The following is a 19,757-nucleotide window of genomic DNA, read 5'->3' as shown; positions in this document are numbered from 1 at the left end:
GCTAGTTAATACTGAAAGAAAAGGTATGTATGTCCTGAGAAATAACCAAATGAGAAGCAACTAAAACTTTATGAAATAACTAAAATATTATTACTAAAATTATTGATCAGATGTAATATTCATTAGATATTCATTACATCTAAATAATAATCATCGAAAGTTATCTATTTGATTACTTGTCAATAATTACAGGACCTAATAATAAACCACACAAAAATTGTCTATTATTAGAAATTTTTATTATTATTAGACAATAGAAAAGCCTTGACTAAGTAAGATACCGGTAAATGTAATAATTTATCAAATTAATTATCAAAAATGCAGCATATTGGCAGAATAACAGCTAGCCCACAGAACAAATATATACACAAATTATATACATAAGATGAGAAGGAATATTAACAGAGGGTAAGTAATAACCCAAAGGTAAAAAAGGCGAAGAGAAGGAAGAAATATGATAGCAATAGTACTCCAATCCTACTCGAACGCTCTGGGTTTTTTTTTTTTTTTTCGTTTATTACAAAATTTAGTTTTCTTGATAAAAATCTAGTTCTCTTATCAAAGTGGCGCACTATGGTCATAGTTGCCGATGCGCCCAATAAATCCCGAAACAAACAAACAAACAAACAAGCTCTCATCAAAACAGTTCCATGATACAGGTTTGAATTTTATAACTCATTTGTTTGGTTTAATAGATCTGGTCCAATGGGTTTTTTTTTCACATTAAATTCACAATAGTACTCCAATCCTACTCGAACGGTCTTTAGGGCATAAAAATTAGAATATAAAGGGCATACAGACAAAGAGAAGAGCAAAGCATATACCAATGGTACCCGGATGTACCAGGAGCAAAACTACCTTACCCATGAGGTGGAGACCTGGTATTTCAGTAAGGAATACAGCAATCATTGAATATGTAATAAATAAATTAAAACAAACTTATAGAACATATAGAATTATATACTATAGAAAATCTCTTAAGTAAAAAGAGCTTCTCTTTATATCATATATAACACAAAGTAGTATCTTACTTCTCTGTGATATATAAGTAATATATATTTACTATCATAAATATATTACTTACTTATAACAGTGTGTGCATAATAGAAAATTGTCTGCATAGAACAAATAAAATACCCTAAATCAAGGTAAAACCAAAATTAAGCAACTGAATACTAACCCCATGTAATCAATAATATTAAGAAAGAGTGAAAGAAAAAAATTAAATAACATAAGAATCAGGTGAACAAAAGAAATATAAAGATCAACTTTGAAACAAATTAAAAATAATATTATACATATAAATTAATAATTATTTAGTGACATAGAACTAATATCTATTTGCTATATGTAATTATTTTTTGCTTATAACAGCTAATAAAAGGTGTATAGGATAAACAATAATTTACTAAGGATTATATCTAAATAAAGCCTTATAAATAGCATTACCACAATCTTAATTATGCACGTGGTAAATTTTTTTAAAAAAATACCTAGCTAATATCAAATGGTTTAATGCTTCCAAACCATTTCTTTTCCAGGTCAGAGGAACTATTGTTAACACTGGACATAGTGTGATGTTTCGTCTGGACACACTGAATCCTTCCATTCCCATAAATATCACAGGCGGTCCCTTATCGTATCGTTATAGGTTCAACGAGATTCACCTGCATTACGGTCGTACAGATGATAGAGGATCAGAACATACAATATCAGGACAAAACTTCCCCGCGGAGGTAAATTCTGAACCTACGTAAATAAATCTTTAATTTTTTTTTCTCTCCCTTTACTCTTCCCACCCTCATCCCCTCGTTCGGTCCAACAACCTTCTTCGTGTGCTTGTGTGAAGGAATTTTAAACTGTTTTAAAAAGTAAAAGAAAGCACACAAATTAGTTTTCTTGCCGTTCGGAAGTTATTCTATAATCTTCTCCATGGCATACTAATGGATTCTCCGATACACTATACATACTGCAATCTATATGAAATGCATAAATCACTCAGGCTGGAAAGCAAGCTACGCACCGAACTTTTACGATCAGCAATAATATAAGAACAAACAGACCAGAACAGGGTAGGGGAAAAAAGCAGCATCGATTTGATGTATTGATTTATATATTGCTGTTTTTCTGTAATCAAAAGGTAGAATTTGTCATAAACTTTAAAGTACAATACATATTGTGGAAGCAATAACGTAACTGTCATGATGCATTGTGGGAGTGTAAAAACACGAAAGAAGAAAACAATCAATAAAAACGCGAACAATAACAATAGCATTCATTAGCACGTATTCAATAACGAACAATTGTTAAAACAGATCATAATTTGAATTGTGACGTCAGAAACAATAGTCAGCCATGACGCCCAGTGGCATTGCTCTGAGGCAAAGAGATTCTTTTGCAAATACTCGTTTTTTATTTGCTTCTAATTAGTAGGAAAGTGGACGCCGAACTGGGTATAACCGGAAGTTGATTCACCGCGCTATTGAATCAAGAATAATACTTAAAAATACATACGTAGCTCTCACAGTGTATAGGGATTCATTTACTTAGAATGGAATGATGGCTGTTTGGTTCCGATATTGAACAGAGATCGCTAAACAAAAACTTTCACAGCGTTAACAAGAGAGTTTCGCCTTCGAGAGGCTAAAATTTATTACGAACTGAACATTTATCTCTGTGGAGAAGTTCGCAGCTAATTTGTAATCAGTGCTTGTCTCTTTTCATCAAAGAAATGGCCTCTTTCTTTGCTGGTTTCACATCTAAAGGACACAACTGAATATATTAAGCGGCCAACCAACACAGTTTTCAGGGAGATTTTCTGCACGGTGAAAGAACGGAAGAAAAGTATTTAAAAAAAAAAAAAAAAAAGCTTACCATTAATCATTTTGAAAACCTTAGAATGGGAAAAGTTTTTGTGGGTCACATCTCCTTGAGTGGGATCTCCGTGATCAATGATAACACTTCTCTGTAAGTGCTGCTCTAAGCACTAAACCCTCTTTTGGCTATAAAAAGACGCAAAAAATTGCGAAGGGAACAAAAGACACGTTGTTATCTGCTATGTGCGATGTGCATTTTAATGGATGGACTACAGGTGAAAAACAGAACCCTCACAGCTGCCTACGCAGGCCCCATTCGTGTCCTGTATAGAATTGTACATACCGTGAAATACGGAACTACTTCGAAACATCTAAGCACACCAAAGTGTCAACGCATTTTGGCATGTCATTATTATTTGTTGATATGTTAGCACGCAACCTCATCTAATCAGGGTCAGTCCAAGTTTTGTGCAGACAATCAGGGTTCGGGGGAGATCTATGTCTTAATTTCTCGATTGTCGATAGTTATTCCATACATAGTTTTTTTTTTATTATTATTCCTGAAGTTATATATAGAATTAAAGGCATAAAAAGAGTTGTAGTGTACTTTAGGATCTTATACAAAAGTACACTACCATCCAAAAGAGTAAGAGCGAAATTTCATGCAACGAAATGTCACATACGGAAAATTGTTATGCGCCAACCTGTCGTATAACAAATTATCTTGCAACAAATTGACGTGGATCCATTTGTCTGGCCCTCACCACACGCTTCAGCTGGGTGAGGGCCAAACAACTCTCATAGATGTTCCAATGGGATCAAATCGGAACTGTGGGCCGGCCATTCCATATTTTGTGCATTAATGTCCATTCACCATTCTCAACCAGCACCGGCAGTATGGCATAGGGTATTATCCTGTTGAAACAAAAAAATAAAAAATAAATTTTCACATTGTAGGGAGCACGGAATTGTCCAAAATTTTAATGCAGGCGTTCATGGTTCCCCGCACAACTATCAAAGGTCAAGCCACACCATGAGAAACAAAAACCACTCGCCATAACCCCACACCTCCGAACTTCATTCGCTGTTGGCATAATGTACTCCGGCAGTAGATGCTCTCCGGGCATCCATCTGATCGGAATAGCGTGTAGCTAGATTCATCACTCTACAGAACCGATTTCCACTGCTCTAGGGACCAATTACGGCATTTTCGCACCCCGCAAGGCGAGACCGCTGATTGCGGTTGACGATGCTCTGCGTATGCGTCGCCGCTCTCTCATGAAAACCGAAGCTGTGGAGTTCCTTGCGTAGTTGCTCATAAAGGTCTCAACTCCTTTTAACGCCTTAACCTTCTGGATATTTTGTAGGGATGTCCGATAAGATTGTATATATATAATCTTTATTGTATACAAACGTGGTATATACAATAGACCCTTCACAGCAGCAATGCCAGGGGTAAATGTAGTACTGCCCTTCGGAATACAGGGCATCCACCACAAGTAGAGTGAGTTACCATGGTCTTCCTGTGTGTCGCTGGACAGTAGCGGTACCATCATGCTTTCGTTTCATGATAACATTCCTGCCGATCGACTTTGGATAGCCTAGACTGTCAGCAATTGCAGGAATCGATAAGCCAACAATATGATATCCGACAACAACACTCCTCTTGAAATCAGTCAGCTGAGCTCTACGTGCCATGACGAGAACAATAACTTATGTGGCTCACACGTCTTCTTTATTAACCGGTCTAAGTCACTTGTTTATTCGGGAAAGTCCAAAGGAATATGAAAAACAGAAGTTTTCGAATTTTTGGAGGGTAGTGTGTTTAAGTATAACACATAATATCGATGCTATGGGTCACAAGTGACTAGAGCACACACACACACATGCAATTTATAGACATAATATACATGACCATATGAATTCGTTTTCCGGTGACCATAATATGACACTTTTTTATTATCAAAAAAGGTGTGTTTCATATAGTGTTCAAACTCATGTAGTGAATGAAAATGGTCTAGTAGAACCATGTGAAACAGTAACATCTGAAATAGTTCAATGAGCTGATGAACTTATTCAGATGGAACAGAGCATCAGTTTACATGAATTTATAATAACTTGAATGGTAGAAATTTCATTTGGTTGGTTGGTTGTTGTTTTTGCCCAATGTCTTTAAATGGCGTGTATTCTGTGACTGGTTTGGATGAAAAACCGAGTTCCGAGACTGGGCATGAAACCATGCGCCCCTTACCACAGACAGACTAACTCTGCCACGGTGTGAATTTGAACCCAGGCCTTTTTGACACGGAGCAGATGGAAAGCAGCTGCAACCATCACATTATCTGAAAGGATATAAATAAATAAATAAATTTTCTGTTTATACTCCGGGACGACCAAACGATCAGAGGAGTTTACAAGATACACAGAATACAAGAAACAGAACCGTATTCAGCAGTCACGGGCTTGAACCCCGGTCATTCAAGGCACGTGTACCTATGCACCCGCGCGCCTGACCACTAGGCTACGGGGATAGGTTAGTTGGTTGGCCTTTGGTGCAACGACAACTCTTAAAGAATTGTTAGAGCCACTTTAATCGGTGCTGTAGTTAACCGATCTCAGAAACTGGAGAGAATAGGGTTTTTCCCCATATGTTAGTCTGGGTTTTTCATCATGCCAGTGAACACACTTCTACAGACATAATATACTAATGGCGCGAGATGCTAGTCCTAAGATGTTGATGCACCGCAGGAATCTATACTGTCTGATCTTGTGCCTTCTATTAAATCTACCATTCTACCATTAAACCTAACAAAAATTGAATGAAGAATAAATTTTAATTATTTGTCCATCTGAATGAATATCTGGAGGTGTGTTAACCAAAGTAAATGGACTGATTTGATACAAACAACACCGACATAAATTTACTGAACATTAAAAAGAATCGTAATTGATCAAATAATCAAAATCGTCAAAAAAATGATCAAAAGAAACACCGAACTGAAAATTACAGTAATAGCCAATAAACGGGATGATCGTAAAATATGAATAATGAATGTCAAATGGGGCTGATTGCCATTCTACGTACGACTCCCACAGGACCCATTGTCTGGTAACAAGGCAACATAATTTCCACTTTCTTCCACGTTCATTAGCCGCGCCACTAGTGGGAATGTCATGCGTCAAGTGTAACAGTGTGTTTGCCATAAAAGCCGTACGAATATTTACAACATCTCGTTACCGATAATATTAGTGGGTTTTCTGCTGCTTCCTTGACACAACTTTATGAATCGGAAGTGATCTAGTTAAAGCGAAGAAAGGAGGGAAAACTTTCGCGGTTTCCATGGCAACGCATTATATATCGCGTGTCTCTCTCTCGCTGCCATTTGTGAGGTCTGCTAAAAAGAAACTCGGGATTCCGATTTTTCCTTTTTTCTTTTTTTGACGTAGTTGGCGGGGGGAGGGTATACAGGAAAGGGGCCGTGCGATGAATTGATAAAATTTTACCGCCATTTACGCAAGATGTTACAAAATATCCAACGATTTTCCGCTAAGGAATTTCTAATAAAAGGAATCTCCAGCGAATCGTGAACCGTGTTTGCCTTGTGTGACAGTTGGGCTTACTCAGACCTTAAATCTGTTATTGAAATCCATTAGTAATATTTAATCCCGCTCTGATGCTGTTTATCACAAATAGCGCAACGGAACGTTTCAAATACTTTCCGTTACCCCGCGATTCTTGATTTTGGAAATTTCCAACAGCGGACTACGGAAATGTACTGATTTTATGAATAAGATCGTTTATTACTTGTTACTGAATAATTTTTATGCCAGAAAAACGATTTTTGTGAACGAAAGAATGAAATTTGAATTCCATACTGCGGTGTTCGGATCGACCAATTCAAAATACTTTCTTTTTAAACGACTATTGCATGTTAAAACCAGGAATTCAGTATTCATTTTAAATCATTTCTACTGTCAGATGGTCAATATCTTAGATTAATTTGGGCGAATATTGTGTGGACAACTTCTATTGTTAGTGTTGATGTCGTGGCAATTTTAAAAAGCAATTTTGGATAACAATTTGAATAACAATTTTGGATAACTTCCATTATTAATTTTTTTGTTTTTTATATATATATATATATATATATACATGGAAATTTCAAAGGCCCTTGTTAGATTTGTGATATCTTCCATTGTTAGATTTGTGATATAATAATTTATAAGATCATTGTTTGAATAACTCCATTCTTAAATTTTTGATACAATAATTTCAAAGATTGTTTGAGTAACTTCTATTGTTAGATTTTTGATACGATAATTTCAAAGAATATTGTAGTTATGTCCTGAAGCAGTTAAGAAGATAATTTTTTACACTGATATGGATTCAGAGTCATTAAGGTTTGGAAAAAAGAAACTCTTAGCCCTCCCTCCCCTAAAAAGTCAACTAAACCATTTCGGAAGTCATTCACCATCGTTAAAACTTTTCACTTATCGATAATGTATTATTTTTTATATATTTTTGGTTACCGCTTTTTTTTCTCCCTCTCCATGTATTTTGTACCCGTCGTGGACACTCAATACACCAACCAGTTATTTCTTTTTCAACTTTCACTGAAGTATTAAATTGCCATATCTTTTCACGGACTCTTCTGGAAGATAGATGATCTTATGGCCACACTCTATCAGTTGCACTGATCAGGCTGCTCTTTGACTGATCGATTCCCACTCTCGTTGCTCATCTGGTCCCGATAAAAATTCGCGTTTTGACAAGGTCTAACTTATGAAACTTTGCTACAACGCAATGAGACCTGTTTCCTCTATTTTGTGAAAAAAAAAAAAAAAAAAAAGAAGAGAAACAGACGGTACAAAGTGGACTTTGTATAAAAAATGACAGGTGAGAATCAAACAATAATTAAGATCAAACAATAATACTTAATGACAATTGCATATATATTTTTCGTCCGCGACTAGTAGTACTAATTACCGGCCATCGTAACTTTTCCAAAAGACCAAACAAATGTTCAATAATGATCCCTCATAGCAGTGACACAATGATATAACAATGGAACAATAAACAATGATATAACAATTGGACAATAAACAATGGTGGAGCGATTGAACTATAAAATAATCATGGAACAACTGAAATACACTGAGTGACCAATTATTGAGATACCTACAATAGCAGCAAGTAGGTCCCGCTACTTTTAGCCTTCAGGACAGCCTGGATTTTTCGTGGCATGGACTCAACGAGATATCGTAAGCGAGCCACAGGGATGCTAGTCCAGGTTAACTTAACTGTTTCCCACAATTGTTGCAAATTGGATGGTTGCTGATCTGTACTCTGAAATGCTCGTTCTACCTCATACTACAGGTGCTCGATTTGGTTGAGAAGGTCTGGTGACTGGAGGCACCACCCGAAGCAGGCTGAATTCACTCTCATGTTTCCGGAATCAGTCCTATACAATTCAGCCTTGTATCAAGGCGCATTATCTGGTTGAAAGGTCCCATTTGGGATATGATACATGTATGGGATGCAGTCATGAAAGAAGACGCCTGGTCGCAAACAATTTCCAGATAATCTGCGATATCCAAATGTTGCTCCATGAAGATCAAGGGGTTCAATGTTCCGACCAAACCGCTTCTCATACCATTATACATCACTACCAGCTTTTACTGTTGACACTTGCCAGGACGGTTTCAGGAACTTATGCTGTTTTCGCCATATTCTGGTCCTCCCATCAACGTAAAATAACAGGAATCGTGATTCGTCAGTCCATTTTGTTTGTCTGTTTGGGGATTTATTAGGCGCATCGGCATCTGTGGCCATAGTGCGCCATCAGTCCAAGCAACGTCTTTGAAATCCTCTACTGTCCAGCGTCGGCGTCTGTGAGCCCACTGTATTCACATCTTGTTTTTTGCCGACACTAATCGGGTTCCATTAGTCCACCAGAGGCGAGTACCGCAAAAAGCATAAGCTCTAGCTAAAAAAAATTAATGCCGTAAAACAACGTTACTATAAGTCCTTGCTAAAATTAATATAGTACACGTCATGTTATTAAAGTAGTTTTCTATTTCACGAAAAAGGATAGGTATGCCTAATAAAGTGGTCACTCAGTTCATAAATAATGATGGACAATGAACAAATGTATTCGAAAATGCTTCCTGTCAATGTTCAAATATGAAAATGCAACAGAGAATAATAGAGGATGTTTTCTCCATGAAAGCATCCGAGAAAACAGGATCGAACGACAGCTCTATTGCAACCTAAAATAATAAAAACTAAAATTATTTTTTTCGTGTGTAAAGTGAAATTGCGGTTTAGTTTTTCCTTGTAATTTATAATCCTTTAATGCCATACTTAGCATGTTTTCGAATGTCCTCAGACTAAATGCCATCGACGTTCAATTCCAGAGTGACTTCTAAAAAAACAACAACTTCAAATTCCTTTACAAAATATTGCGCAATTTTTCAGAATCTTTAGTTTAGTTCGGAAGCGATTAATCATTGGCAGAAATACAGAATCATTAATCTTTTCTTTTCTCTAAGTATACTCTTGCTCCTTTCTAAACGATCTGTCTTTCCATTTTACTATAATTCCCTTTCATGTGATCGAGACTGACATTAAATTCATAAAAATATCCGGCAGTCATGCCGGCCTTAATGTCTTCAAACTTCTTAGAGATGGACACTAAATGAGATTAAGGAGTGCACGGTAAGCTCATTTGCATATTTAGAATCTTTATCATGCGACGGAGGAGTGGCTCTGTTTAAAAAAACAGAAAGCAGCGAATGGAAAAACATGCATTGAAATAATTTTGACTTCCTTTGTTCGTTGGAAAAACTTTATTGGCAGACTTTGAGAAAAAATTTGGTGATTCCGCTTTCAATTCTAAAATTAATTAATTTCGCAATGTTTTACCTGATTAATTATCCGACGTTACCTGGATAAAGTATAAGAAATTTGTTTATATTAACTTTTTTTGTTGTTTTAAGCATTAATTGTTTTTATTTTTAATTTTTATTACCAGATATCACTGTCTCATTGGCTAGCTTTGATATTGTAGTTTATTTCTAAGGATTAATTCTGGAGGGCTTCGCCAGTGTTATTATTGCACATTTGCTATTTGAACGTTTCAAAAAACGCGGATTTCAGTTTGGTTGGGTTTATTTAGAAACTGCGCCGACAGACTAAGGCAAGGAGGCGTCGGTAGATCATGTCTGTAATTTACGCGTATTCTATGAAATCTGGGGTTGACTGAACAAAAGTTTCTGAAAGAGCAAAACGTAAAATTTCATGAAAATCCGTCCAATGGGAGTAGAGCTGTTACATGCGGACGGACGAATGGACGTAGTGAATAGAATAGTCACATTAACGCACCTAATAATCTTTTATGAATATAAATATAGTGAATCAACGTAATAATTAACGAATAAACCTTTTTCAGTGAACCTAAGAAGATTAAGCTAAATGCTCCAATTATTTCGCATAAGAAACTTTCCTTTTCAGCAAAGAAGCTCACTTTAGTGGCACATGAACTTTTCTCCTACTTTTTGTCATATCTCTAAGAACATTTTCTATTTTCTTTCTTGACCTGAAAACATTCTACACTTTCTTTTATTTAATTCCTTCTTTAGTACACGGCGTTTTCCGTCGCATTTGATATTTGCTTTCGGTACTGCTTTAATTCGTCTTCTCCAATCCGTTGTTTCTATTTGCTCTTCCACGCTGTCTCTTACGCAGTATTTCGTTTTTTACCAATTGGCTCCGCAGAAGCATCTCATACAAAGCAATTTTTAATCTGATACTACAAATAGACGATTTTGATATCAAGTTCACCCTCTATCCTTCCTTATTAGAAACAAATCGACTTATCCGCACAGTAAGTTCTTAGCAATTAGACAATCGACTACCTGGCATTATATTTCTTCTTGAATATGTTCTTTGTTTTTTCAAATCTGTTTCCTTCACAATGCGAAAAATTTTCCTTTCGTTTTAAAGTGCCTACGGCTGATAAATAGTGTGGTACAAAAAAGACCAGTGAAGAAAAATACTATATACTGTACCTTCTTCGGAAGACTCCAAACTGATTTTTAATAACAGGAAGGCAATATTTTGATCCATTTCTCTTTCAAGCACAGCGGTCAGTTTAGCTACTGATTTCGGGAGTGTTGGTCTGGCCGGAAGCTGAAGTTGCAGTTCATCCCAAAGTTGTTTAATGGCGTAAAACGACGATTTTGCATCTTGTCTTGAATAGCCACTTTTTAATGACGGGGAAGATATAAGTGACTGAGATATTTTTTGTTCTTTGTCGTTTTCACAGATGAAAACAATTTCGCTTCCATACATCATTATAATACTAATACTAATGAACTCCAGGGTATGTAGTATGACGTAGTGCATTGTCATGCTAAAACAGAAAAAACGCCTTCCCCATACAGCTTGTCTGTTGTAGGATTTTAGGCGCATCAGCGACTTTGGCCATATTGGGTCGTATACATTATGTCTGTACATTGCGTGCGTTCGGTCGGTCTGCCTTTAAGTTGGACAAAAACCCGAATTTCCAGGGAGAAAAACCATCTACCCTCACCTGAGACCAACTCGGCCACGTTGTGAAAAAGGCCCATTCTCACGTCATCGACAGGATTCGAACTCAGGTCTTTTCCACCCGGTGTGGGCAGGACGGCTCTTCTACCAACTGTGCTACGTGCGAGGGCACTGACACAGTCTAGAAGAGCGGAACTGTCCAGAAGTCAATGTACCGCAATGGCATTCATTGTTCCAGGAATGACGACCAATTGTCCTGAGTCCAAAACACGATAAACAATCCCAGAGGGCACTCTACTAAACTTCACATTTGTGACGACACATTCTGATAAATGACGTTCTCCAGCTCCACCAAACTCAAACACAGCCATCAGATCGAAAACTGTGTACCCTAATGCAGGTTACGCTTACTGGAATTTTTTAATTAAATTTTAACAAGTACAAATTTGTATTACAATGAACATAAAAATATATATAATACATACAATAAAAATATTAATTCCTTTCGTTTGCTTATTTTGTAATGATCGAGAGTCGCTGATCGGTGTCTAGCAATAATCTGCCAGCATACTTTTCACCGTCCTGGTAGAGTTTTTCCATGGTAGCAATATTTCAATAAAAATGTTTACCAGGTTTATCACCAACATGTCTAAAGTTATCTGGAAAAAGTCTAAATGGGTATCGAGGAAATGTATTTTTAGAGACATATTGCAACGGAGATGTTAGTTCGCTTTTTTGCCTTCCATGTTTTTGCCCAAAATGTTCATCTTTCTTTCAAAATGTTCTTTTTTCAGTATATCTCTGCTCTAAGGACCGACGAATGCAACTTTGATTTTGGCATCATTAAAGAACGTAGACCTAACAAAATTCTTCATCAGCCCTAACTTTATGTGCGGCGGTAAAAACATGTTTGTTCGGTCACCTAGTGACGTTTAGATGACATATTCCTTCCAGGTACAAGATTCACGAGAAGGAGCCAAATCTTCATCTTTCGTAATGAATGTTTTTGGTTCTAATATCCACTCGCACGAAAGGCAACAGATTTTGTATAGCCAGACTGTAGACCTAAAAGGATCCGGATAACTCTGAAATCTCCGCAGATTTCAGAGTTATTTAACCTCTGAGACAATTAGTGCAGCATACAAGGTGTGCCTGAAAATTTCAGGACTGAATTTTTTAAACGATACTACTAGCGCCATACATTGGTCACCGTTGAAACTATTCACTATTAAGTCTGAAGTGGCTCTGGGATAGTTAATTGTAAATCAGACTTGATATTTCGTTCTACTGGAAATTTGTGTTTAAGTTGGCACAGTAAAATGACGTCATCATGGATTCAAGGGCCGAGCAAAGAGTGGCGATAAAAGTTTGTTTTTAAGGAAAAAAGTGCAACTGAAACAGTTGCTTAGCTCACCAAGCGATCGAGGAGTTGGCTGTCGGCGCATAATGCGACACCCGACGACGCCCCATACATCATATATGTTTGGCCCTCGTGAGTAGCACAGTTGGCAGAATCGCCGTCCTCCCCACATCGGCTAGAAAAAAACCCGAGTTCGAGTCCCGTCGATAACGTGAGGAATTTTTATGGGCCTTTTTTACAACGTGGCTGAGTTAGTCGGTCTGAGGCGAAAGTAGCATGGTTTTTTCTCCCGGAAATTCGGTGTTTTCTTCAAACCAAAACAGAAAATCGACCTCAGCACGCAATTTACAGATACGGAGCAGTATGGCCTTAGCTACTAAAGCTCCTAAAACCCTACTACAAACAAGCAAACAAACTTCTGATCTAGCACCAGTGGTTGTTTGTTGTTTGTTATTTGGTTTTTAGGAGCATTAGCAACTAAAGCTATATTAAATAAAATAAATTTTCTGTTTATACTCCGGGACGACCGAAAGGTCAGAGGAGTTTACAAGATACACAGAATACAAGAAACAGCACCGTATTCAGCAGTCACGGGCTTGAACCCCGGTCACTCAAGGCACGTGTACTTATGCACCCGCGCGCCTGACCACTAGGCTACGGCGGCCTTTGCTCCGGGGATATGTGGTGGTCATTCCCTGACCTTTTCGCATCCTCCGTATTTGGTGGTCAAGGGCTCGAACCCCGGTCTAATCAAGAAGCACTAGCACCAGTAGACTTCTTTCCCTTTCCCCAGCGAAAACTGCAGTCAAAGGAAAGAGATTTCCGGATGTTGAGGACATAAAGAAAAACTTAACTGCCGGACTGAGCATCATCTCGTTACGCCTTCGCTGACTCTTTTCAGAAACTTTTAGAACTGTGTAATAGGTGTATTCAATCAGGCGGTGATTACTTTGATTTAAAAAAATATATATATTTGAGCTTCGCTGATTTGTTTTATTTTTATTGAACCTGTCGGGAACTTTATTGCCACACCTCGTATACAAAGGACGTTAGCTCGTATATGCTGGTTGCTAGACTTCTCTGGGAGGTTTGCTTTATATATATATATACGTCTGACATGCAGGTTAGAATAGTGTACAAACTGCTGGAAACTGACCACTGCAAGAAGGTCTTGGGAGCGCCTGACTCCAGAATTTCTTACTCAGCAATCCAACTAATATGAACAGATAAACGAAAACATAAGAAGCGAAAACTAAAATACTGTATACTGTCTCTTGCGAGATGACAGTACTAGAAGAACGTAGCACTCTCAGTAATTAATTTATATATTACAATTAATATTCTTTTGGTGGTGACTTTAGTAAGTGTCACTATATCAGAAATATATCACATAATTTTTGATTTTCCCCCTTTTCAGAAGGTATTAATACTCAGAATGAAGTACGTTTTCGACCTTCTCTTCCATTTTTTCCTCTTTCCATTTAGAGTGAAAATATCCATTTAACGGGGAAATAAATGGTCCCATTGTGAAAAAACCTTTTTGTATGAAAAAAAAGGTAAGACAAGAGCAGAAATACAAAATACAACATTTGCCAATAGAAGAAAACTGTCGAGAGTTTTCCAAAATGAAATAACGCTAGAAAAATGCACTGAAGATCGAAATGGGCCCACCGAATCCATTGTCTGATGTCGTCAGCCGGATATATTACTGCCAACATCTAAGTATGCGCTCAGAATCTTACCGTCTGAAAATGATAGCTCCTCTTTTCTCTTAAGAACCGTCATCAAAATGAAGGAAAGTGTTCGTTGAATGTATCTGTAGTGACTGACAGCTACACGTGCTTGGCGATCAGCAGTAAATAGTGTTACGGAGGGGGATCACCACTTACGACGAGCAGATAGCTGAGCACTCAGTATTGATCGGGATTACCAGACACCCATAAGGAGCAAGTATTCCGAGGGTTGTGATGCTTTACAGTCGTATTGGTTTAGTAGATTTGCCGTGGGACGAATACAATATAACGATTAGTGCTGGGCCTGCGATCCCTGATAAAGCATTCAAATGCAGCTGCCAGGCCTTTTTGTGATAAGAAAAGTACGAATATTCGCGTAAAACATTTAAAATAATCTTCAAATAACCGGGGAAAAAAGTACACTACTTCAGAGCGATAAAGAAACGAAGTTTTCCACTAACGAGAGAACACAAATTGTTTCAAACTCCTCTTAAAAACATTCTTTATTGGTAGTTTTGTCTTTTACAATATTTTGATATTCACGCGAGAACTGTTTACAAAGCCACGATATGGCGCTTCCTCTCTTTCCCCAGTGCTGAGAATGGTAGTAAAACCAACAAACTAATGGAATCCTACACGAATCAGTTTGAGAAGAACTTTAATTTGTGTCAAAGTAGGAGCACGCATTAACAACCTATGACGTCATCAGCAACCATTTTGGATAGTGTCCCATGGTGTCACCCAACTTCGTATCGCTTTATAGCCATCGTAGAAACCCTTATAACCCCAGGGGCTCAATATCTGGTGAGTATGGGCTTTGCACACCCAGATTCCTGAGCTGGATATCATCATTCTTTTCTTTCTTGGCGATTCCTCTCTCTCTCTCTCTCTCAGGGTAACTCGGGAATTTTTTTGGCTGGTGCAGCATAGGCCTCAGGCTTCTTTTCACCATATGGCTAATAATAATAATAAAAGTAATAAGAATTGTTCATTTTTGACCAATAACCACTTCTGATGCGCATGCGCTAACTGTATTTCGACGATTATTTAAATCCATTAGCATGCGCGCAGAATCTGATTCAGAAGGGTTAGTTTCTTGTTAAAGAATCGATTTGTATTCCAAAGGATAAGTAAAATATCGCTGTTTTCTGCGTACAAACATGTTATTAACCGCGACACAGAAATAGCAGAAAGTTTAGTGCGTGATCGTGTAGTGATAATGTAAGTGTTAGCGGCCGCTACATCTTACCTCGTGTTTGCGGAAAGCTCCCGAGTGGAAAGCCTCTGCTAACGACGCAGCGGCAATGTTCGTAATGCGCGTAGCGTTCTGCTTTCTCCCCAATGTTCATATATACAACCCTGGACTGCAATGACCTCGAAAGCGATTGTCGGACAAGCCGATACAGCACGCGCACATGTTCGCGAAACCGGGTTTCAATAATTAGTTTTCGAAGTAAAACTAAGGCTTCCTTAGAAATTGTAATCAAATAAATGGACCAGTCTCGGATCTGTTCGAAGACGTACTGCAAACAGACACACTTAACTAACTCGGTTAAACAAACAGGATTGGGAAAATTTATTATTAATGAATAACTACAATGTATGGTACAGTATGGTCTTCTTCTACAATGTATGGTCTTCTTCTGACAGCAAATTCACTCCGGCACGGACACATAGGGTCAGAAGAGTTCACAAGATGAAAATATAAGGATATTACTGTATTTAGCGATCAAATGGTCTCGAACCACGATCTAAAAGGCACGTACTACTGTATTACCGTGTTGACTATTCGGCTACATCATGCTTTCTGACCTTCTTTTAGTATGTTTACAGCTTTTAGTTCAGAACCAGTCCGCAATTAGACTAGCCCATGTGGCATTCGTCATATTGTTCATATGGTCAGTCGGCTCTTGGTTTCAGTAGTTCCATGTTAAAAAAAAAAAAAAAAAAAATATATCTATATATATATATATATATATATAGTTTTAGAGGGACATTCCAATAGCTTTTAGGCCAATGCTTCTTCAACCAAAATTGTCTCTTCAACTCTGGTGAATATGTGTGGACGCATGCGACATCCTGCTGAAATGTCTCAAGTCCGGAATGACACGATTTCCAACATTTTTGTTTCTGAAAGCCTGATTATAGATTACAGCACCTTTCACAAAAGGTGCTGTAATCTATAATACTTAGTACCCTGCATGGGTTAAACGCTGAGAAGACAGAAGATACTTGTTGATATTGGACTTAATTTTTTATACATTTTTATACACGTTTGGGAAATACGTATGAAGGAAGATTATTCCAGAAAGAAGAAGTTGAAGGGATAAATGAGGAAGAGAAAAAGGTGGTTTTGTGAGTTTCGAGTTGGAGAGTGAATAGATGCTGACTAGTTGCAGCACGTGTTCTGACTGGTTTGGAAGAGGGAGGGGAGGGATTACAGACGTCAATTCAGAACAGTGCTCATGGAAGTGCTTATAAAAAAGGCATGCAGCGGAAAGTAACCGTCATTGAGACAGACAGTGGAGGACTGTAAGAGATGGATTATTAATTAACCTGACTTCCCCTTTTGAATGGTGTCTAGAAGCCTGAGAGAGTTTTTGGGTGCATCAACCCATATGTGGGAACAATATTCCATGGTAGGGTGGATTTGAGATTTGTACAAAGTCAGTAGCTGTTTGGAAGAAAAGTAACGTCGGAAGCGAAAGAGAAAACGCAGTCGGTTTCCTTTGTGCAGAGAAGGCAATATTTGTGAAGTGCGTACGCCGAGAGAGAGAGAGAGAGAGATTAGAATTCAGAGTAACCTCTAACACAGATACATGATCTTATCTACAAATCTGACTGGATTGAGCTCCCCTCCCTCTAACTGGGATTAGGGGTCTTTTTGAGTCCTACTGCAGGAAGCATTACGCTCGCTGTATACGTCCCCCTCCCCCGAGCACCAGCCTTGGTACGATGCTTTAATGATCATTTAATAGAAGTGTGAAATATAACCATTAACCTGTCTGTGGTAAAATGAATAATACAAATAATAATTTCAGCACAATGGCTCTTTTTGTTCTTCACACTCACACTATTTATCCGCTTCGGGGACGCATGTGAAGCACGGCCCTTGGAGAACTCCTCCAGCTTCCCCACCATACGTACACAGAAGGTGGACGTTCATTTATTTTAATATTCTTTCATTTTTCTTTCACCTTGCTACACCATTGGACGGTGTTAATAGTCTTTCACAGATTCAGCTATAAAAGCAGAATCTAAAAATGCACCGAGAAAGAACAGAATCTTTTTGCTTTTACAGATTCCGCATTCCTTGAAAAATATTCGTTACACTTAAGTACATTTTAAAGATTTATTCGCAAGAATTATTGAACATTGTCGTAGCGAGAGAGAAAAAGTGCTTAATTTTCTTTTAGTAGCGTAATGATAGATGATCGTCATGAATTGAAAACCGTACGTTACGAAGGTTATCCAATCACTGCGCACAACTACAGCGCATATACCAAAGAATCATTTTAAAAAATAATAACAGCAATAAACAAAAAAGAGAAAAAAATCCAGGAGTCCCACTCCTCATTAACAAAGTTAAAATGAGTTTGTTATTAATACATTAATTTTTCTTTCCTTCGGCTCGTCTTCCTTGAAAAAGAAACGTGTTCAGTCGAAATTAGAATGCTATGAGTATCTCCTTTAACAACCTTCGGGTGTTTTAACTGTTCGAACTAAAGGCAACTTAATTATCTGGTTCTTTTATGGCGAACAACTTTATGCTTCATAATTAAATTACCACCGCGGATCTCCTTTAATTAGCTGAGACAAAGATGTACCCGGCATGAACACAACAACAGGTGGACCCTAATAAGAACTGTTGCACCATATTTTAATTTGGACCGTGTTCCTGTCTCCTGTTAGCGTTTTGTGAGTGTGCATTGTATTCTCATTTCCTTTCGAAGCTATCCACTCCATTTATTTCCTAATCACCAGAGTATCATCCTTTACATATTAGATGGTGGGCATTCGTTTATTTTAATATTCCTTCATTTTTCTTTCATCTTGCCACAGTTGCATTTTCCTCTTTCTTTTATGCATCCATTACAGAATCTAACTGGCTTTTAACGCAAACCCAAAACTCGTTGACAAGTGTCCAAATTACGATTGAAAGATTTTAATCTTTAAAGTAATTTTTTTTAAAATTAACAAGTAACTTTAAGTTTAAAAAATATTAAATGATTAAAAATTAATAAATTATCCAATAATAACAAAATAAGATGGTTATAAATAAATTATTAAATAGTAGATAATGATAATAATAATTACTAGGGGCTTCGCCGCCTTCTCGCTGCACTCGCTTCTTTTGATAAAATAAAATAAAATGTTTACAGAAGCTTTCGACACTGTGTGTTCTCTTCCTGAGTTATGAATACATAAATACGTTACATATGGAAATCAAGAATAGTATCGCGTGATCATGTTAAATAAACAAAGCGTGTGCACGAGGTTTATTTAGCATGATTAAGCTTAAACAGAAGCTTGTTTTACTGTGGTAAAACAAGCTTCTGTGACGTATTTTAGTATTTTTTGTGTATTACCACGTAACCCGCATCCCTCTTCTTCCATTGGCTGAATAAATATCACTAGGAGGAAAATTATTTTAATGTACAGTAAGATAATAAATTATTTATTATTAATAATAAAATAATTAATAATAGTAAATGATTTTACTTCATAGTATCACTGTTTCTTTAACCATTAAAGAAAAGAAATAGAGTACCACTACTCCGTTTCTTTGACTATTAATAATATTACAATTATTATTCATTATTTCTATTATTTCTTGAAAATAATTTTGTTAAAGATTGAACTCATTCGTCCTATTATAGTTGCAGATATTTGGGTATAATTCTGAACTGTACAGTAATTTCTCCGAAGCTCTTTCATTACACAGAAGTGACAGTATAGTAGGAATTGCAGTGCTCATACAGGTAACTGAACGTTTACTGTTCATAAAAATAGTAAAATTATAAGAAGCAAAGGTTAATTGATAACTTTGTGAATATCAAGTGTTTTCCTTGCTTTTTCTTTCTTTCTTTATTTTTTTTAAATTCAAATAAAGCACAAATTCTTCCTCCAATGTAAGCGAAGACAATTAGCCATGCAGAACACAACAAATCGGTTTACGTCTTTCAGGTGGAAAATAAATACATCTTCATTACTCTTTTCTCCAAGAAAAAAGGCTTAACTCCCTAACGTACATTGCCCTCTTAAAAAGACAGAAAAAAATTATCAAATCAGCTTTC

General features: G+C 37.1%; 1 protein-coding gene across 1 annotated transcript in view; it reads left to right on the top strand.

Annotated features, from left to right (window-relative positions):
• Positions 1-19,757, top strand: part of LOC150082127 (carbonic anhydrase-related protein 10-like) — a 187,667-nt gene that overhangs the window by 128,590 nt on the left and 39,320 nt on the right. The window contains exons 4-5 of the mRNA XM_090379997.1: positions 1,542-1,736; positions 19,341-19,442. Of these exons, the coding sequence (XP_090236123.1) occupies positions 1,542-1,736; positions 19,341-19,442 (297 nt within the window). The remainder of the gene's footprint in view (positions 1-1,541; positions 1,737-19,340; positions 19,443-19,757) is intronic.

This window comes from Mastigoproctus giganteus, chromosome 8 (genome assembly GCF_048544385.1).
Source record: "Mastigoproctus giganteus isolate SK-2022 chromosome 8, ASM4854438v1, whole genome shotgun sequence".
Lineage (NCBI taxonomy): Eukaryota > Metazoa > Arthropoda > Arachnida > Uropygi > Thelyphonidae > Mastigoproctus > Mastigoproctus giganteus.
The sequence above is the reverse complement of the archived record's forward strand: the minus strand, read 5'-3'. Positions and strand labels throughout refer to the sequence as shown.